The sequence below is a fragment of the Dryobates pubescens genome, chromosome 12 (genome assembly GCF_014839835.1).
Source record: "Dryobates pubescens isolate bDryPub1 chromosome 12, bDryPub1.pri, whole genome shotgun sequence".
Taxonomy (NCBI): Eukaryota; Metazoa; Chordata; class Aves; order Piciformes; family Picidae; genus Dryobates; species Dryobates pubescens.
Genome location: NC_071623.1, coordinates 8,436,210 through 8,454,874, shown reverse-complemented (window position 1 = coordinate 8,454,874; position 18,665 = coordinate 8,436,210). Strand labels below are relative to the sequence as shown.

The window sequence follows — 18,665 nt, the reverse complement described above, 5'->3', positions numbered from 1 at the left end:
GAAGTTATATGCTGCTCTGCAAGTCTGCACATGGAATCATAGAATCACAAAGGATGGAAAAAAATCTTTAAGATCATCAAGTCCAACCATAACACAACTACCATGAGCACTAAACCATATCCTGAAGCACCACATCTACAGCTTCTTGAACACCTCCAGGGATGGCAACTCCACCACCTCCCTGGGCAGCCTGTTCCAACACCTCTCTCAATAAACAAGTTTTTCCTAATGTCCAATCTAAACCCTCCTTAAACCCATTTCCTCTCATCCTATCTCTGGTTACTTGGGAGAAGAGACCAACACCAGCCTCACTCCAACCTTTCAGGTAGCTGTAGAGAGCAATAAGATCTCCCCCCAGTCTTTTCTTCTCCAGACTAAACAACCCCAGCTCCCTCAGCTGCTCTGTGTAGGACATGCCCTCCAGACCCCTCACCAGCATTTTTGCTCTTCTCTAGACACACTCCAGGACCTCAATGTCTTTCTTGCAGTAAGAGGCCTCAAACTGAACACAGTAGTGTTTAAAGTGCAGTCTCATCAGTGACAAGTACAGGGGGATAATTACTTCCCTAGCCCTGCCTGCCACACTGCTACTCCTCATGAAGGCCAGGACGCTGTTGGCTTTCTTGGCCACCTGAGCATATTGCTGGCTCCTGTTCAGCTGGCTGTCAACAGACACCCCAGCATTCCTTTCAGTCACTCTTATCCCCACAGACACCATTTGTGCAAGGATCCTGAATATCATTATTCCCATTTTCCTAGCAGAGAACCAAAGCATCATTGACATCACAGACCAGTGGCAGATGACATCTCAGACTCTAAATCCTACTTTGGTTTTCCAGACCAGTGACAGAGAATCTGCCATCCCTAGGCAGCACACCTGCCAGTGGCAGCTGTGTATTTACCAAGTGAGGAAGTGAATTGCCAAGGAATGCAAAAAGTCTTGCCCTAAAGAGGTTATCATTTCTGTAGGTAGAAAGCATAAAGAGGTCAGAAGATTTCACAAGAGATAAATGCAAATGTATTTACTGATCAGAATTAGCTATGGTGAGCTCATGGCATAGAGTAAGAGCTGATAAATTTCACTGCAGAAAGGATGCGAAAATGATGTGTTGGATACATGACAAGAATCCAGGCTGGAGTAAGATTTTAAACAGTCAAAGAACAAGAATGACTCTGATTTAACTCTTAAATAATAGCCATTCTACCAGCTAAAAAATTAAAATCAAATCACATTGTGAGATATTTTGGCTACCACCAAGTGCTCAATAACAGCATAAAAGTACATGGTATGAAATCTCACTAAATCACACAGTAAGAAAACACTCACACCATGTATATATCACTGGAGAATCAACAGAGTTATCTTGCCACTAGTGGTCCTTTCAGAACTGCAGCTGACAGGCATTTATGTCAGAAGTTATTCTGACATGAACAGCAGCTGTTTGTAGTGCAAAAATATACAAGCTCCTGAAGCTGAGCTTCAGGCCCATGCAGAACAGGAGCACAGAGGGCTTCTAAACCCTTGGCAATCCATCTTCACTAACTGTGCCATTCAGCATAGTCTTAGGAATCTGCTTTTTGTCCCCAGCTTCTTCAGCTGTACACTCAGGAGGCTCTAGGTCATCATATCTTCTCCGATAGACCACCCTTGAGATTAGTGTTATCAGAAACATTTCCATGATGAGGAGCTGCTGGCTCACATCTGCCAAATAAAACAGGAGACAAAGAAAGGCCCCCCCAAAAAGGGGGAAATCAGACCCAAAAAGATGACTACCTGGCTTATTAATTTTCATCTGTGCAAAAAGAACAAACTTTATCATCCTGTCACATTTCAGTGTCTCTCACACTCAGAAAAAAAAAATCAGTTACAGAATTAAGAGTATTGCCCATCAATAAACATGCAGTGAGTTATACATCCAAAATGCAAGATATTTAACATGGTTCTTGAACTCACAGCCAACCATTCCCAATGCTATGATGAAATTACATGCTGCTCTGCAAGTCTGCACGTTGATGTATTTTCCTCTCATTTCCGATTCCGCCTCTTCTCATCACCAGGTTTTTCTCTGTGACCATGAAAGCTGTAAAACTTTGGTCCCTGTTTTCTATTTAAAAGCTGGGATTCTCCAAGAGCTACATGATCTTCAGGAAATTAGTATTTTGAGAAAACACCAAATATGACAATCAGCAACACTGACCTGGCACCTTTATATGTAAATGAAAAACATCCTTCCCAAGAGAACTTACATGCTCCTCTTGCTGAAGAGGAGAGTGGTGGAACACAGGCAATGATCCTTTGCGTAGCCAACATCTTGATAATAGTTGTTTGCAAGTTGTTCAGAATGACAATAAACTGCACCAGAAAGAGCCAACAGATTACTTAGCTACCAGGAATAGGTTTATAGTTCACACAACGGTTCTGCTTTCATAACAGACCCTCTTTTGGCTCATTTCTCCCTTCTTGTCCTCCCTCTCCTCCCATCTACCAGCAGGCTGCCTGTAGCTGTCTCAGTATAAATCCTCACATTGACAGTTTGCTGTCCTACACCTGGATTCACCATAATGCAGCTTTGCATGTGTGACTATTCTGCTTATTGCATTTATAAGTACTTAATAATTTACTTAACAGAGACTTTAGTGCAACAGCCTTTCTATATGTCCTGTTCAAGAAGGATGCACATCCAAGGATTCTGCTGTATTCTTTTCAGGGCAATGTGCAAAAAGGGTAGCTCAGTCCCTGAGCTTTTTCAATGTAACTATCTGGTTCTGTTCTTTACTGTTTAATGATTCCCAACCATTTTCATTATTATCTAACTCTGAAGTGCAGAATGGCTAAGGAAAATATTGTCAAAACAGAACATTGTTATGTGCAGAAGCAATTCAAACAACAGCCACCTACACATCCTCTCCTAGTTTTTAGAACTACACAACCAGCATTTCAACATTATATTTCAGGATACTGTATCTGCAGAGCTTTCTTCAAGCCTCACAGAAGGGGCTGTTTTGATTTCAGTTACCTAAAGACACATGGATTTTATGCAGCCTTCATACCTCCAGTACTCCTGAGAGACTAGATGTAAATTGGCTCAAGCTGAAACTGAACAGCAAACAAGGAGAGTACTTGAAATGGATGCAGCTTTAATCAAGTAAAAGGATGCCTTTAAATAGTGTATTTAATGGGAAATAAAGTACTATAACTTTTCAACAAAGGAGAAACCAGAGAGAGAGTATTATACCAGTAGTTAAGAGAAATTCTTATCAGAAATATTAAACTTCTCACCTGATAAAGAGCAAACTTTGGGATGATCTTTTTACAGGTAAGGACCTTTCTAACTTGTAGAAACATGATTCCAACTGGCCACAGACCAATAATGGTGAGGACACCAACAAGACAGTTAATCCATATTGCAGCTCCTTTGGGAGATAACTGAGAAGCAAATTAAAGAAGTGTACCTATAAAACTTTACAGTGCATTTTACTGTTTCCAGGAAGAAGTTGTGAACTGGGTGATGCAGATGTTAAAATGCTTGTTTCTATCTTCATAAAAGCTGATGGCAGCAGCAGCTGCTGGCCTGCATGGGAAAACTGCACATCAACAACTGCAGTATTAGCAGGGTGCTCTCACCCAGCAGGCACAAACATGTGAATCTGTTCATCCTGGGAAGTGATAAAACCCTTGATCTGACCCCAGCAGCACCTGAGAATGCTCAGCAGCTCATCAGAGCATATTCAACATTCAGAGAGGTGCTTAATTTTATACCATACAACAACAACAACAACATACTTTTAATCTCAGTTGTCCAAGAGGTGCAAAATTATTAGCAGATAGACTTCTCCATTATCTTGTGGTTTACATGGTACAAAGCACAAGTACTGTCTTTTCTACTTTGCATGGACATGAAAATCACCATGATTTGCAGTAAAACACAGAACTAGGCTTCCTGTTTACTTGTCAGTACATACACTTGGGCAGGTACATCCCACAGGGCAACTTGCAGTCCTGCTATTCATAGAATCATAGAATGGCTTAGGTTGGAAGGGACCTTAGAGATCATCTACTCCAACCTCCCCACCATGAGCAGGGATGCCTCTCAACTAGACTTGGCTGCTCAAGGCCTCGTCCAGACTGGCCTTGAACAACTCCAGGGAGCAGATATTCTAACCATACAAGATGGGAGCATAATATTGGAGTATACTGGAACACAATTTGATACTCAACACACCCTGATGCCTGGTTTCTTTCCAAGAGAAGCCAGGAAATGTAGAGTCTAAGGGAAGGCAGAATTTATATGCTTCAGTGAGTCAAAAGTTACCGCTACAACTCATTGGAAGCGCTCCTAGATTTCGCAGTACTAACAACAACCCCAAACCCCATGGATTTCGTGGACCATCTCTGATTAAAACATTTACTTACATTGGAAAGGGTGTAATTGCCATTAGTCCAAAGCACTATTGATAAGAATATGAGCATGGGTCGAAAGCAAGCAAACTGAAAGGTGCCCAGCTTCAGCCAAAAGAGAGTTCGCCTGACCAAAAATTAAAACAATAAAACAAGAGTGAAAAAAAAAAATCACATAGGCCAAGATCTTATAAACATTAACAGCTTTCATTTTTGTTTTGGATACTGTCAACTGTAAAACTTTTTCCACTCCTGTAGCATGTGGATAAAATCTGGGGAAGAACAGTTACTGGCTTCTACACAATAACTCCACTTGCTCTTGCCTTGCTTTTACTGTTTCAGTTCAGTGATGAAATTGGGCAATTCAGCCTTCCTGGTCAGACCCCTGCCAGTCCTGTGGTAGGTTGAGAAAGGAAATAACACAGCCCTAGGTGAAAGGACTGGTAGTTCATCAGTGCATCTTGAATACTGTCATGTAGTGTGGGGGTTTGCTTCTCCATACTGTAACAACAGAAAAGTATTATCTTTGCCCTGGCAAACTGCACAAGGCCAGCAGGACAGCTCAGTATTTCCTTACTTCTGTCAGTATAAACTGGGTCCAGAACACAGCCCATACACAGTAACGTGGCCAGTCAGCATTAAGAGCCACCAGCAAAAGGGCAGATGCACTTTCTAACAGAAGGATATGAAATCTGACTGACCTGAACCCCATTTCAGTCTTTCCAGAACAAGCTGTGGCTGCTATGGCTGGCTCACATTTTAGCCTATTACTGGGTATTTGCCATACTGACAATGCTGCACTGCTGCAGCACTTTGGGCCCTTGAGAAAGACATCAGAGATACCTCCACAAACAACAGGCTGCCATTTAGTATGCTACAGGATACAGCCATGAACCAGGAATTACGGGAATTGCTCAAACCACAGGATTATGAACACCAGAGACACACGTGGAAAGAGGACTGCAACTACCCTCCACTTGGTGTGTGTCTGTCTGTGCAAAGATGTATTATTCCCAAAGGGCTTTAAAGGACAATATGAAAAACAGTGCAGTCACTGCAACATCACACATTGTGTCTATTTTTCCTGACCATCACACCTCTTGTGCCACATCTCTCCCCACTGTATGGCTCATTACTTTGCCTCGTCTCCATAGCTTTCCCAGGACTTGATAATATGTGGCTTATTAGGAGAATGAATCCCTCCCTTGGAGTAGCTCCCTGTTTACCCAGGAGATACCTACAAAAGGAATATGAGCCTGACCTTTCTCTGGTATACCTTGCTCCTATCTCAAAAAAAAAATATTATAACCTGTAATGGAAAAAGGCTAGAAGTCAGAAGCAGAGGCAGCAGGTGGGCTTCCCAGTGCTACAGACACTAATCCCTCTGCAGAAGCCTTATTAACAGACAGCTGTCCTTCCTCCCAGCAGTAGTAGGCACTATCTAGCTCCTGAAAGGAGTTGGTATTATTAGCTAATATAATCTTTCGTAAGCTGTCACTGGATTGGCCAACAGGAGGGCATAGCAGCCTCTCCCAAACTCTGCTACAATCTATACATAGGATGACAGACATGGAAAGAAAAACACATACTGGTGACATTAAATCTACAGCACAGCTCAGAGCTGTGGCATTTCTTCAGCTCTGACTGCTGAAGTAAGCCTGAATCAATGCCCATGAAAATCAGTAGAAGTCATTTGGATCCACAGCAGTAGTTGCTGATTTTATGCCCATTGTATTACATCCATTTTTTGGAGGTCCATTTTCAGTTGGTTTACTACCAGTCCTTCTTGGTGCCCCCTCCAATGTAAACAACTAGTATTACTTCATTAAAACATAATGATGGAATCAAGAAAATACTGAATGGGGTAGTTAAAGGAAGAATTATTACAACAACAACAAGAATTTTTGCGAATGCATCACACATTGCTATGCTGTGTTCTGTTGGATGCTTTCATTTAACCAGACCATAAAGCCCCTGAGGTCCCTCTGACACCAATGCCCAGGGCCTCACAGAAAAGTCTCTGTCTTGCACATTCAGGCTTTGAGCTTTTGCTCTTAATGAGAGAAATGTTCTCATACTCTGTGCCAGCAGGAAAGCCCTGGGAAACACATGAGGCTTCCAGGCTGTGGAGCAGCGTGTAAATGACTGGGTGACACTAACCAAAGCAAGAGCCAGGCTGTGCACAAAGGAGGCACCCAGGAGGTGCAGCTCTCCAGCCTCACCCCACTTCTCAGAGGTGCATGAAGTTTGCCAGAAGAAAACATTTACTTTTGCCTCGCCATACAAAGCTGTTTCTTTCAGAACAAAGCTTTCCAGGAATTACATCTTTTCTTTCTTTTCTCTTTTTATCTTTTTGTTCTAAAAAATATTTCAACCTGAAGTGGTTTTGAAGTCAAAAGCAGAATGAAACATTTCCATTTCAAAAAAGTAAGAGAAATTTTCTTTCAAGACAGCCTCAATCTCACAATTCTGCTTCTGAAAAATACCCAATTTTGCCTGTGGAAAAATACCCAATTTTGGAGACATTTGTTCCCTTCTGGAATAAAAAGAAACTGAAATCTCAGTTATTACCACTTCCTAGAGTAGAATTTCTTCCTCCCACATACCACTGCTTACTATAGAAACCGTTTCTGGGAAGAGAATGGGGTTAGCTGCAGAGATACTACAGTGCTCAGCGTTACTCTGAGTGGGAACACGACACAAGCGAGAGAGCTCAGGCTCTCGAGCCTTATAATGCAGCAAAATTCTGCATTCTGAGGATGAACTAAATGAGTGGTGGTGTACAGCCCCAAAGCAATGGCACTGTTGAAAACAGATGGCTGGAGGATGACTTTTGGGAAGCAAGGAGGCCCTTTGCTGTCAGCCTGGCCTTGCCAAGTTGGCTTGAGTCCAGCAGCCGTTTTCCAGCTGGGAAATCTTAAGGAGCAACTCACCTAGTGATGCGCACACGAGGAAGGCAAAGACAGCAGCAGCAGCAGGGACCAGTGCTGATCTTGAAGCGACCATTTTCAAACCTCCTGAGGAGAAGCTTTTGACCTCCACACTCTTTAATCATCATCATCAGGAACTTGTGGATAACTATAGCAAAAAATCTAGGAGAGGAAGTAAATGGCAGCTTAAACCTCCCTGTGTGTCTCTTGTATGCCTGTGCAAGGCCACTGCTGCCTTCTGCCAATTTGCAATTGACAAAAATAAACCTTCTGCTTTCCATCATCTTGGAGGGCCACAACTGACCTGACCTCATTGAAAGAGGAACAAACTGAGGCACAGAGCAGCTGTGGAATTTCCCAAAGCTGCACTTGGTGGCTAATGTCAGAGTCAGTATTAAAGCACAGGCTTTACTAGGCTTATCCAAGTCAATATGGCCCTATTTTTCCATCAGTCATCTAGTCCAGACTGGTACAAACTTTTCAAAATTAGTCTTCTTCCTTCTCTAAAAAGGAAAAAAAACCAAACCAAACCAACAACAAAACACCACCAAAACCCAACAACAAGCATCACTAGGTTCATACATTTATATTTATATATCATGAATGCCCAGGTCCAGTCAGGGTGTGGTTCCTCTGATCCAAGCACTGACTGCTGCAACCCCACCTCTCCCTCCTTCACCAGCTGCACATTCTCAACCCTTCCCAAGAACTACAGATTGGTACATTCACCCTTTCCTTCCTGTCCCAAAAAGATTTAGGGAACTGATTCACTGAAATCCAGCTTCACCACATAAGAGTGCCTCTTCAGCTGCACTGCCCCCTTGAAGGACTTTGCTGTGCAACTGTAGACAGAGTGGTAGTGGATGCAAGTGAGGGGGTGGAAACCTGTAGCTTGGGCAAGGGAGAATTCAGACAAGTGTCTTGGGACTGGATCCTTGGAAGCTTCTGGCAATCTGCACTACCTGCACAAATTGCTGCATGCTAACAGTGTCCCCTGTTTGTGATTTTACTCTCTTAGTAAATGCAGCGTGACATGGGGTGAGGCTATTTGTGATAGTCTGTAATACTGTCCTGCAGAGGGTTCCAAAACCATTCTGAAATCAACTGTGGAGTGCCCAAGGCCACAGCATCCCCCTCCTTGGCTCTGCCTACCAGAGCTGTACCACCACCTCCAGAAAGCAAAGACCACATTTCTCCCTCCTCCTCTGTGCATGTCAGAGCTGCAAGGCTCATACAGACAGTGCTTTTATCAGGACAACTGCAGAACATTTTTGCATTGATATACTCATTGGAGGTTCACTTGCCACCATTAATAATAGATTTCCATAGCTCATCATTAGTAAAAGTGGAGAGAAGAAGTCACAGGTCAGAATCTCATTCCACATGACATGCAGAGAGAGGAGAGAAAAGAGTGCTGCTTCAAAGCTACTGTCAATCCCAGGGTTCAATTACATGCAAGTCACAGATCTTTCATAGCGAGGTTCCCACACTAGGGGACTGTAGCACTGGGAACTGCTTCAGCATTTTTCACTTCCCAGAAAAGAGCTGTGAAGAGATTTCCACTCAAACCAAAAATTACTAAATTGTTAAATTTACAAAATGACTGTGTTTACCAAGAGCAGCAGATGTTTAGAGGGAAGAAAATCAAGGTTTGGGGCAACTTCTAGAAATAAGTAGAATACTCACACTGCTGCTGTGAAATCTGTAAACATTGTTGAGCGAGGAATCCACATGCCAATGCATGAAGTAGTTGCAATCACCTACAAAGACAGGGAGTGGGGTTTAGTGAGGAACAGAGATAAAGCAAATTCACAGGATCACAGGATGTTAGGGCTTGGAAGTGATCTCTGGAAATCTTTGTGTCCAACCCCCCTGCCAGAGCAGGACCATAGAACCTAGCACAGGTCACACACAAATGGATCCACGCAGGGCTTCAAAGTCTCCAGAGAGGGAGACTCCACCACCTCTCTAGGGAGCCTGTTCCAGTGCTCTGTGACCCTTGCAGTAAAGAAATTCTTCCTCATGTTGAGGTGCAACTTCCTGTGCTGCAGTTTCCATCCATTGCCCCTTGTCCTATCACAGGGTGCAACTGAGCAGAGCCTGTCCCCTCCTTCCTGACACCCAGCCCTCAGATATTCATAGACATTTATTGGATCACCTCTGAGTCTTCTCTCCAGACTAAACAGCCCCAGGTATCTCAGCCTCTCCTCACCAGGCAGTGCTCCAGTCCCTTCAGCATCCTTGCAGCCCTCGCTTGGACTCTCTCTAGCAGATCCCTGTCCCTCTTGAACTGGGAAGCCCAGAATTGGATACAATATTCCAGGTGGGGCCTCACCAGAGCAGAGTGGAGGGGGAGAAGAACCTCCCTCAATCTGCTGGACACACTCTTCTTAATGCACCCAAGGATCCCATTGGCCTTCTTGGCCACAAGGGCATGTTGCTGATCCATGGAGAACTTGTTGTCCAAATTCATGTGGATTTTCAGGGAAACCCCTATTTTCAACATTCAATTTTATCTCTTTTGTGGGGAAACTTACTGGAGCTGCAGCAGTAATCCAAATTATGATTGCTCTTTTGGAGGAGGGGATTTTCCTATAGATGTAGACAGCTTCCTCTATGAACACCAGATCAGCAATTAGCATCATCAGGGTCAAGATTGCAAAGAGAAATCTCCCAGGTAGGTCAAGGCCTGCAGAGAGAGAAAAGAAAAGACAGTTCTGGTTTATTTCATAAGCATTCCAAACATTTAATGTAAAGTCACCATCTCTGAGGAGCTTCTTAACCCTATTCCTGCAAAGTCTTGCACTCATCCTTAGCCACACAAATAGACTATTGACTCCATAGGATAATGCAGCATTAAATCTTTCCAGAATCCACAGACAGCGTATAGGAAGAATATGCCTCCATGTTCCCAAATTATGCAAAAGTTCCCTTCAGAAAGGTGGAGTTCCAGGACAAATATTCTTAAATGAATGCAAGTACGTAACAGAATATAAAGTAAATACATAATATAAATATATACAGTAAATACATGTTCTGGGAACTTTTCCAGGCTGACTACAAGAAAAAAAAATTATTTACTCAGTATTAGTTCTTTGCTTCTATTGAACATTCATAGGCATGCTTGGGCATCTCTTCCCTAGGCACACAAACCTTTTAGAGTCTCAGTAGAAGTTTGTGGAGCACACAAAGACTGGAAGGATAAGCCCTTGGTGTATCTAGCCTGAGTTAAAACTTGATGCCTTCACCAAATTGATTTTTACTTCTTCCTCAAAGCTGGATATGAATATTAACATTTACCCATGGCTGATAGGTTTTACCTCTCCATTTATACTGGGTATGGATACCAACTTTTACCCACAGCTGATGTTTGAGGTGTATTTTTTTCCTAAGAAAGGTGCTTCTGGAGACAGAAGAAAGCACTGCAGTGGAGTCATGCTTTATTTAGGAGAAGTTCATGATTGGTACTGAGTCCCGCTGTGGCTGCAGCCTATTCATAGGCATACTGAGCAACATACCCTGCCTCTTTAACCTAACCTGCTCGGAACAAAATAACCCCAAACCAATGATTCTAGGCTTGGCTACAGGTGGAGCAGTCAGTGCACATCTTCACACCTTAGAATTCAACCAGACACAGGTCAATGGGCTGGTTCACCCCTCAGTTTCGGAGAGTACCGGGAGGCCCTGGCACTCTCCTCTGACCACCCTTCCTTGGCTAATCATCCTGTTCTCTCCCATCCCCGGCCGCGGCTGTGTGCTGGGAACCGTGCTGTGTTCTCTCCCTTCCGCGAATTCCCCTGCCAGACGAGGCCCGGACGGACGGCACGCAGAGGGGCTCCTGGCAGCGGACAGACCCGTCTCCCGCACGCTTTCCCCCTCGCCCCGGCCCGGGCGGGCAGCCGCACTTACTCTGGAGCAGCTCCTGCGAGTAGGGAGGGTCTTTGGCGCCGCAGGACGGATGGAGGGTCCCGTTCGCCTCGCCCTCCATGGCGGCGCGGCCGCGGCCCCCGCCGCGCTGCCGGGACGATGCGGAGGGGACGGGGGACAGACGGCGGAGGTCGGTGCCTGCCCGCTGGTCCCTGCGCGACACGGGAGGCGCAGCACGGCTGGTCGGGGCCGCAGAGGAGCGGTTAATGATTAACTCGGGAGCCGCGGCCGGGCGGGCGGCGAGCGCAGTTCCGCGCTGCCTCTTAGTGCCTAGCGGCTCCGGCCACCGGCGGGGTGGGCACTGCCGAGCCCGAGGGGCAAGGCGCCCATCTCGCTTTCCACTCTATCTGCGGGGACTCATGTCCCGCCTGCTCCCGGTGCCTCTGCCCGGCGGTGCTCTTGCGCAAGCCAACCCGCATTCCCTGTCCTTCGGAGGCCCAAGGTGTCGGGGCACCCTGAGGCGAATCTCGATGCCAGCCGGGGCAGGATGCCAGCCGGCCGGATTCCCCAGTGCCCTGTCTGCCTTCACCCGAGTCCGGTCAGAGGAGCCCTGGGCACCGGGCTCTCTGCAGGGGCCCGGGGAGGCAGAAAGTTTTTTTGGTCAGTGTAGCAGATGTTCAAAGTAGTTCCCGTGGAGCCTTCCACCAAAGAGCTCTCGATTTTCTTGGCTGTAGTGAGGTGAAAAGCTTCACCAGCTTCTGCACTGGCTGAGGGAGAGCACATGAAGGGCAGGAATAAATCAAAGGATTCTTCACTTCCCCACGTGCTTCAGCGGCCGGAAGGAGCCTTTCTGAAGCTTAAGCCTTTTCAGAGTGTTTCCAGGAACAGGGAAATGAGCGATGAAATGATTGAGTTTGGTGACCTACCGACATTTTTTGGATGGTTGGACTGAAAGCTAGCTGCAAATAGCAGCAAAGGGATGGTTGCAGCACCAGGTGACAAAACAGCAGGTGGCATGCTGCATGAATAAATGCAAAGTAGGGTTCAGGGAGAACATCCCTAACTACTTTTGCAAGGATGACCTATTGCCACTCGGGAGAGACATCTTTGGCCCACAGTGCATAGACCTCAGAAATGACAGCTGAAGACCAGCATGGGAGAAAATGCAAAGACTGCCAGGAATTAGTGGGTAAAGAAGGAGAGACGGAAAACAGCTAAAATACACATGAAGGCCTCCATTCATCAAGGTGGTATTCCAGGAACTTGGACAAATTGAGGAGAGGTGGGGATGTTTGTTGGATTCCCAAAGGTTTTACTGAAACAACAAGCCAGACACTGAAACACTGCCCGCAGGAACACAGGGGTGCAGAGGGGAACTGAACTACTCAGTGGGTAACACCAGCAGCTACTGACGGAGCGATGGCAAATCCCTTCCAGTGTGGCAAGATTTCGGAGCAAGAAAGATGAGGCTATTGACAACCTCTTCTGTTTCTGTCAAGAGGGCTTGGTTGCAGACCAAAGCCATTTATTTTAAGTCCTCTTTGGCATTGCTGACATTGTTTTCCCTGCATTGAAAGGTGAAGAGGAAAGCTTTAGAGTTTCTCCAGGAGGGTTGTGTCTGTAGCTGTTAGAACATGGTATTTGCCCAGTCTTCACGGGCTGCCCAGAGCATCCTCCATCCAGCACGTCTTCGGCTGCTCAGCTGTAGAAAGATACAGGCAAAATTCTTGAAACATTGTTCCAGCTTGTTTTCTAATTGAAAATCTATTTACTTAACTGAAGAAACACTTACTAGTAGAGAGAGGAAATAAACCTTCACCTACTAGGCATTTTCTACCCAGTATGCTTGATTCTTTAAATCAATCTATGTGAAGGTGATCACATATTCTGAAATGTAACTGAAGGCTCATCTTAGAATTTGCTGAGATGGAAAGAGTGCCCAAGGCCTTTGAAGGTTCTCTCTGAGCAGAGACAACAGGATTCCCATCTGCTTCTATTTTGGTTGCCAGCTTCTTGTATTCACTGAAAGCTAAAAATATAAATCCCTTCCCTGTGAATCCCTTTTCTGAATGAGGCAGCTTTGACAATGCCTAAAGAAATGCAGTGTGGTGTGGAGTGACAAAACTCTTGGCTATTATACCATATTTAAAAGAAACCTAGAGACTGCTTTGACTTAAGAATTCCTTAAATAATCCATACAGTAACAATTTTGGATTTGACAGCCACATTTTAGTAATTTTCAATAGCAACTACTGCAGTGCACACTGGATATGGTGCTAGAGAATTTTCTGTCTCAAACCTGCTGAAAATTAACAGGTAGAAGTTCAAAGGCTGAGGATTACTCCTCAGCTGCTGTTGTAGAGATCCATTCTACTCTCTCTTCTACTTGAGTGTCTTTTGCAGAGCAGAGTCTATAAACAAATCCACTACACCACTTCCCAGTTTTGGGTTGAACAGTAGATCCACCTCCTTAGAAGCTGCTGTACATCTGAGGGGAGCATGCATCACCTCTTCCTCACATTCTGAGCTATTTCTTGGCAACAGTATTTGCCTGACAATCCTTAAATTTAATCCTTAAATTAAATCCTTAAATAAAACTGAAAACCATGTCCTGATCCCTCAGATACCACAGCTGGAGGTCCATGGCTCTATACACACTTTCTCAGCCCAGGCAGTTCAGCAGTGCCCTCTCCACAATGGCCTCTAAGCCCCAATGCTGAGTCTCTACAGCAGCAGCAAACCTTACAATTGCTAGCAGCCTCAGTACATTTTCCTCCCAGCTTTACTATTCCAATTTTTGGTTTAACCTTTTAATTTAATACATTATATTTGGCACAAAAAAACACCCTCAGCAGTACAAAAGTGTTTATAATGGATCACACATCTGTTTAGATGCATCCAGTTCCTGCTGGAGTGGGTCCAGAGGAAGACCATGAAGATGATCAGAGGGCTGGAGGACCTCCCCTATGGGAGCAGGCTGAGAAAGCTAAGGCTGCTCAGTCTGGAGAAAAGAAGGCTCTGGGGAGACCTTACAGCAGCCTTCCAGCACCTGAAGGGGTCCTACAAGAAAGCTGGGAGGGGTCTTTTTACAAGGGCTTGTAGTGATAGTATGGGAGTGAACAGTTTTAAGCTTGAGGAGGGCAGATTTAGACTGGAGATTAGGAGGAAATTCTTTACAGCGAGAGTGGTGAGACACTGGCACAGGTTGCTCAGGGAGGCTGTGGATGTCCCCTCCCTGGAGGTGTTCAAGGCCCATGACAGGGGTGTTGTACCTAGATGATCTTTAAGGTCCCTTCCAACTTAAACCATTCTGTGAAACACAATTCCTTGCTTCTGTTTTCCAGGGGTTTTCTAGTACTTTGTGGTTCAGCCTGCTTCCAGACACAGTAGTGTTCAGATTTGTTTCTTCTCAAGGAACATACTCTTTTCTTCTACCACTGTGCTCTTCTTTAAAGAGCACTGCAGATACTTATCTTTCTTCCATTTTTTATGATGACTTTCATTTTCACCTCCTTCTCTGCAGGAATAACTGGATCCCCTTAGTGTGGATGAACAGGATGCCTGTTGTGATCATTGCCCCCATGGCATGCAGTCCTGAGGAGCTGATGCCATCTGTGGTTTGTCCACAGTCTATCAGACATTATCATCATCAGTGCAAATGGGAAATGCAGTCAAAGTCCTTTACTGGGCAGGGGGAATAATGCTCATCTGAGTTCAAGCTAGCAAGAAAAGATTGCATTAGAAAAAGTAAATCAAATTTCAGTGCAAAAGGACTGTACCTCAGATTTCTCACAGGTTTGGATAGCCAGCCAGCAAAGCAAAGTCAGTAAAAATTGTCCAGCTTCCAAAGGCTTAATAATGAAATTAAATTGTATTCCTCAGCCACAGCATAACAGACAGTTGAAATTAGATACAACTTGGCATCTTCCACTGTAAAACTGTTGACTTTTCACCTACTGCCAGTAATAAACTACCCATTTCAGAAAAGGAGTCTCATTAATGTGAGAGAAGGAACATCTCTATCACTGCTGAAGAAATTAATAATAGGATTGGGTCATTATTTGGATCCTGGCAGCAAGTGTTGAAATAAGGAAACAGAATGATGATGATGATGATGATGAAATAAGCTGAGATAACAAAAATAAATTGTAATTTTCATGCCTATTCAGATGGACAGATTTCTACATGAAAAGGAATATCAGGTGTTCCAGCAGCTTTACATCTGTGCTTTTAGGAGGGAAAAGTTAGACAAAGACTCTTAGCAGTAGAGAAGCAATAAAAGAGAAGAGAGAGAGGCTTCCATTAAATCAGAAGCTAACAAGTTTGATTTTATCTCACTTCTAAAGTAGCAAATCTATTTCTGGCAGTCAATATAGGGAAGAAATATCAAGAGGTAGGATCAAACTGTTGGTTTTGTAATATGTTATCACACACTTAGCCAGACAGAATAATTATTTGTCTTGTCTTAGCCTTTTTAAAGTAACTTACTAGGAATTGGATGTGGCAGTAGAACAACAGAAGGGAAATTCACAGTAGAATTCAACTTCGTAGTAGAACAAAGAGCTGAAAGAACCTTATAAAATTAGGCCCCCAAATTGGTGGTAAGTGGGGTAGCCAACAATCAGCATCCTAAGGGAGACCAGAGGCAGACAGTGCATTTTCTCTGCCATTGCTGTGATAAAGGACAGATATTTGATTGCAGAGCTTTTCAGCAATGGAAGAAGGTTTTCCCCAAAGGAGTGTTGATGAGCAGTAAGACAAATATGTCTTAAGGACCAAGTAAATGCCACTTTGTGAGCATCTCATATGTGTCTGAGGGCACTGATGGGCAAAGACAAACTTCACAGATCTTCAGCATCAAAAATAATAGATTAGGATGAAGGAGTTCTTTCCCTAGGGTGAATTTTTGTCGGTTTTTTTCCTTCCCAGTCTTGACTTACAACCCCTAACTTCTGGAGGTTGACTGTCAAGCATTTTTGTGTCAAAAATGCCAGTTCATCTGAACCAAAGCTTCAGATAAGAGGGCTGATTTTCTAGAAAGATCTATTGACAGAAAAACTATCTTTAAACTGTGTTTTAAGTGGAAACATTTATTTTGATGCTTCCTATATGAACCATTCTGTGCCTGCTGGTCAAAGCAAATTGTGAGATCTGAAGCATTTTTAAACTTAATATAAAAAATATAAATACAAGTGATGGAAATCAAAATGCAGTGTTTCAGAATGAGGAAACTGTGCACAAGATGATTTTGCATGTTTGGGTTTCGTTGGTTGGTTGGGTTTTGCTTTCTTCTGTTTTCATTTATAGAGGTTTCTGCTTTTCAGCTTCATTCAGGACACCAGACCTTGGGAAAAGCTAAAGGCTTTGTGCAATAGGATGAACAACAGCTGAGGACCTCTTTATGGAATAGGGTGTGTAGAGTCAAGACTGTTACTGACACCATGTTTTACAGCTGTTTCTTGGAGGAAGCAGCTGGAGTCTCTTTGGATTTTACTGACAGGAAAGACATTTAGGTCCTGGAGCACGTCCAGAGAAGAGCAGTGAGGCTGGTGAGAGGTTTGTAGAGTGGAGTGGCTGAGGGAGCTGGGGTTGTTTAGCCCAGAGGAGAGAAGGCTGAGGGGAGATTTTATTGCTCTCTACAAAAACCTGAAAGGAGGTTGGAGTGAGGCTGGTGTTGGTCTTTTCTCCCAAGCAACCAGCAATAGGACAAAAGGCAATGGGTTGAAGTTGTATCAGGAGAAGTTTAGATTGGACATTAGGAAAAGCTTCTTTACTGAGAGAGTGGTGCAGGTTTGGAAGAGGCTGCCCAGGGAGGTGGTGGAGTTGCCATCCCTGGAGGTGTTCAAGAAGCTGTAGATGTGGTGCTTCAGGATGTAGTTTAGTGGCCATGGTAGTTGGGTTACAGTTGGACTCAATGATCTTAAAGGTCTCTTCCAGCCTTAATGATTCTATGATGCTGTGTTTTTTCTGACTGGAAGATGGCACCTCAGACACACTACCAGTAATGACTAAGTCTGCCTTTTCCACAACAGTCAGGTGCTGGGCAAGACACATCATGCATTTCTCCTCACAGGTCACAACATGACAGAAATGGGTTTTGCTCTTTCTGTGCTGCTGGTGGTGGGGAGGAGACCAAAAAAAAAGCCAGAAAAGCAGAACATGCACACACAACTGTAAAACTATAATATAATAAAACAATAAAAAAGACAAACCAGAACACCCTCCAAAACTAGAGGTAGGCTGTTTTGTGTAGCAAGCAGACCACCCACGAGCAAGCAAGGAGAAAATGGCATGCATGCAACAATGCAAAATGTCAGCATGGGCTTTAGTCACCATAGCAGTGAGACTGCCTGTGCCAGCAGCCTGGGCAAAATCCTGGACTGTCTACCTACAAAATCAGTGCTACAGCCTGAAACTGTGCTTTTCACTTCTCTGTAAACACAGCTTGTGAAACTGGAACTCAGTTTGTGAGTAATATTACAAGTAAAGGCTGGGGAGTTAAGGTTGTGTGTTTATACTCTCTGTTTCTTCTTCTTCCAAGCTAAATCTTGTTTCTGTCAGGATGTACATGGGTTTTCTGTTATTTGGGTTTTCTTATTGACTATTTTTTTCTTTCCCTGCAAGTAATTAATAGAAATTAAAGTTACAACCAGGGGAAAGAAAAAAAATTCTTCAGTTTGGTGTTATTTGAAAGCTGCCTGAAAGGATGTTGTAGAGAGGTTGGTGCTGGTCTCTTCTCACAGGTAATTAGTGATAGAACAAGAGGGAATGGCCTCAAGCTGCAACTGGGTAGGTTTAGACTGGACATTAGGAAGCATTTTTTCACAGCAAGAGTGGTCAGGCATTGGCACAGGCTGCCCAGAGAGGTGGCGGAGTCACCAACCCTGGATGTGTTTAAAGGTGCTTTGGATGTGGTGCTTGGAGATATGGTTTAGGGGTAAACTTTGTAGAGCAAGGTTAATAGTTGGACTCAGTGATCCTGAGGGTCTTTTCCAACTTGGATGTTTCTGTGATTCTGTGATTCAGTTCTACAGCTCTCCCTCTGCATGCATGGGAAATTAATGGTTTTTAGAACATATTGAAAAGCCATAGGCAATGCCTGAGTTTGCACTGAGCTGTGAAAGTGAGAGAAGAGCACAAACATCCTGCAAATGGCATTCAGTCATGATTTTTTGTCCTGCAGTTCAGACACAGAGTCAACAGGAGCAGTGGAGATTTTGGTGGAGAAGCAAGACTGGATCAGAGTTTAGCTGGAAAGGAAAAGCAAAAACCTTCAAATAAACCTTAGGCACATGTTTGTAAGAGCTGAAAGATACATCCTGTCTGCAGATGAAAATTGGAAGTTAGGCTTCAGATAAATGCCAAAACTGGAGAGGAGGAGCCAAATGCTCTGAGATGTTAGGAAATAGTAATTTTCAGTAACCCAGAGAAAAACCCTTTCTTTCATTCTTTTTATTTCTTGAACTATT

At 44.1% G+C, this 18,665-nt stretch overlaps 1 protein-coding gene across 1 annotated transcript; it reads right to left on the bottom strand.

Moving 5' to 3' along the window:
* Positions 1-1,210: 1,210 nt before the first annotated feature.
* LOC104300505 (organic solute transporter subunit alpha) lies at positions 1,211-11,325 on the bottom strand. The gene is made up of 8 exons (XM_009900797.2): positions 11,239-11,325; positions 9,867-10,018; positions 9,016-9,089; positions 7,333-7,491; positions 4,415-4,526; positions 3,281-3,427; positions 2,248-2,353; positions 1,211-1,702 (listed from the first exon to the last, which is right to left on the bottom strand). Exons 1-8 carry the CDS (start codon positions 11,315-11,317, stop codon positions 1,515-1,517), a joined length of 1,017 nt encoding a protein of 338 aa, XP_009899099.2. The 5' UTR covers positions 11,318-11,325; the 3' UTR covers positions 1,211-1,514.
* Between the last annotated feature and the right edge of the window lie 7,340 nt (positions 11,326-18,665).

Excerpts from the sequence above, each read along its gene's own strand:
- LOC104300505 (XM_009900797.2), bottom strand. The coding sequence starts at position 11,317 with ATGGAGGGCGAGGCGAACGGGACCCTCCATCCGTCCTGCGGCGCCAAA. Across the intron at positions 7,492-9,015 it reads ACAGATTTCACAGCAGCAGT|ATTTTTTGCTATAGTTATCC; the intron begins GTGAGTATTCTA and ends TTCCTCTCCTAG. Across the intron at positions 1,703-2,247 it reads CTCTTCAGCAAGAGGAGCAT|ATGTGAGCCAGCAGCTCCTC; the intron begins GTAAGTTCTCTT and ends TTTATTTGGCAG.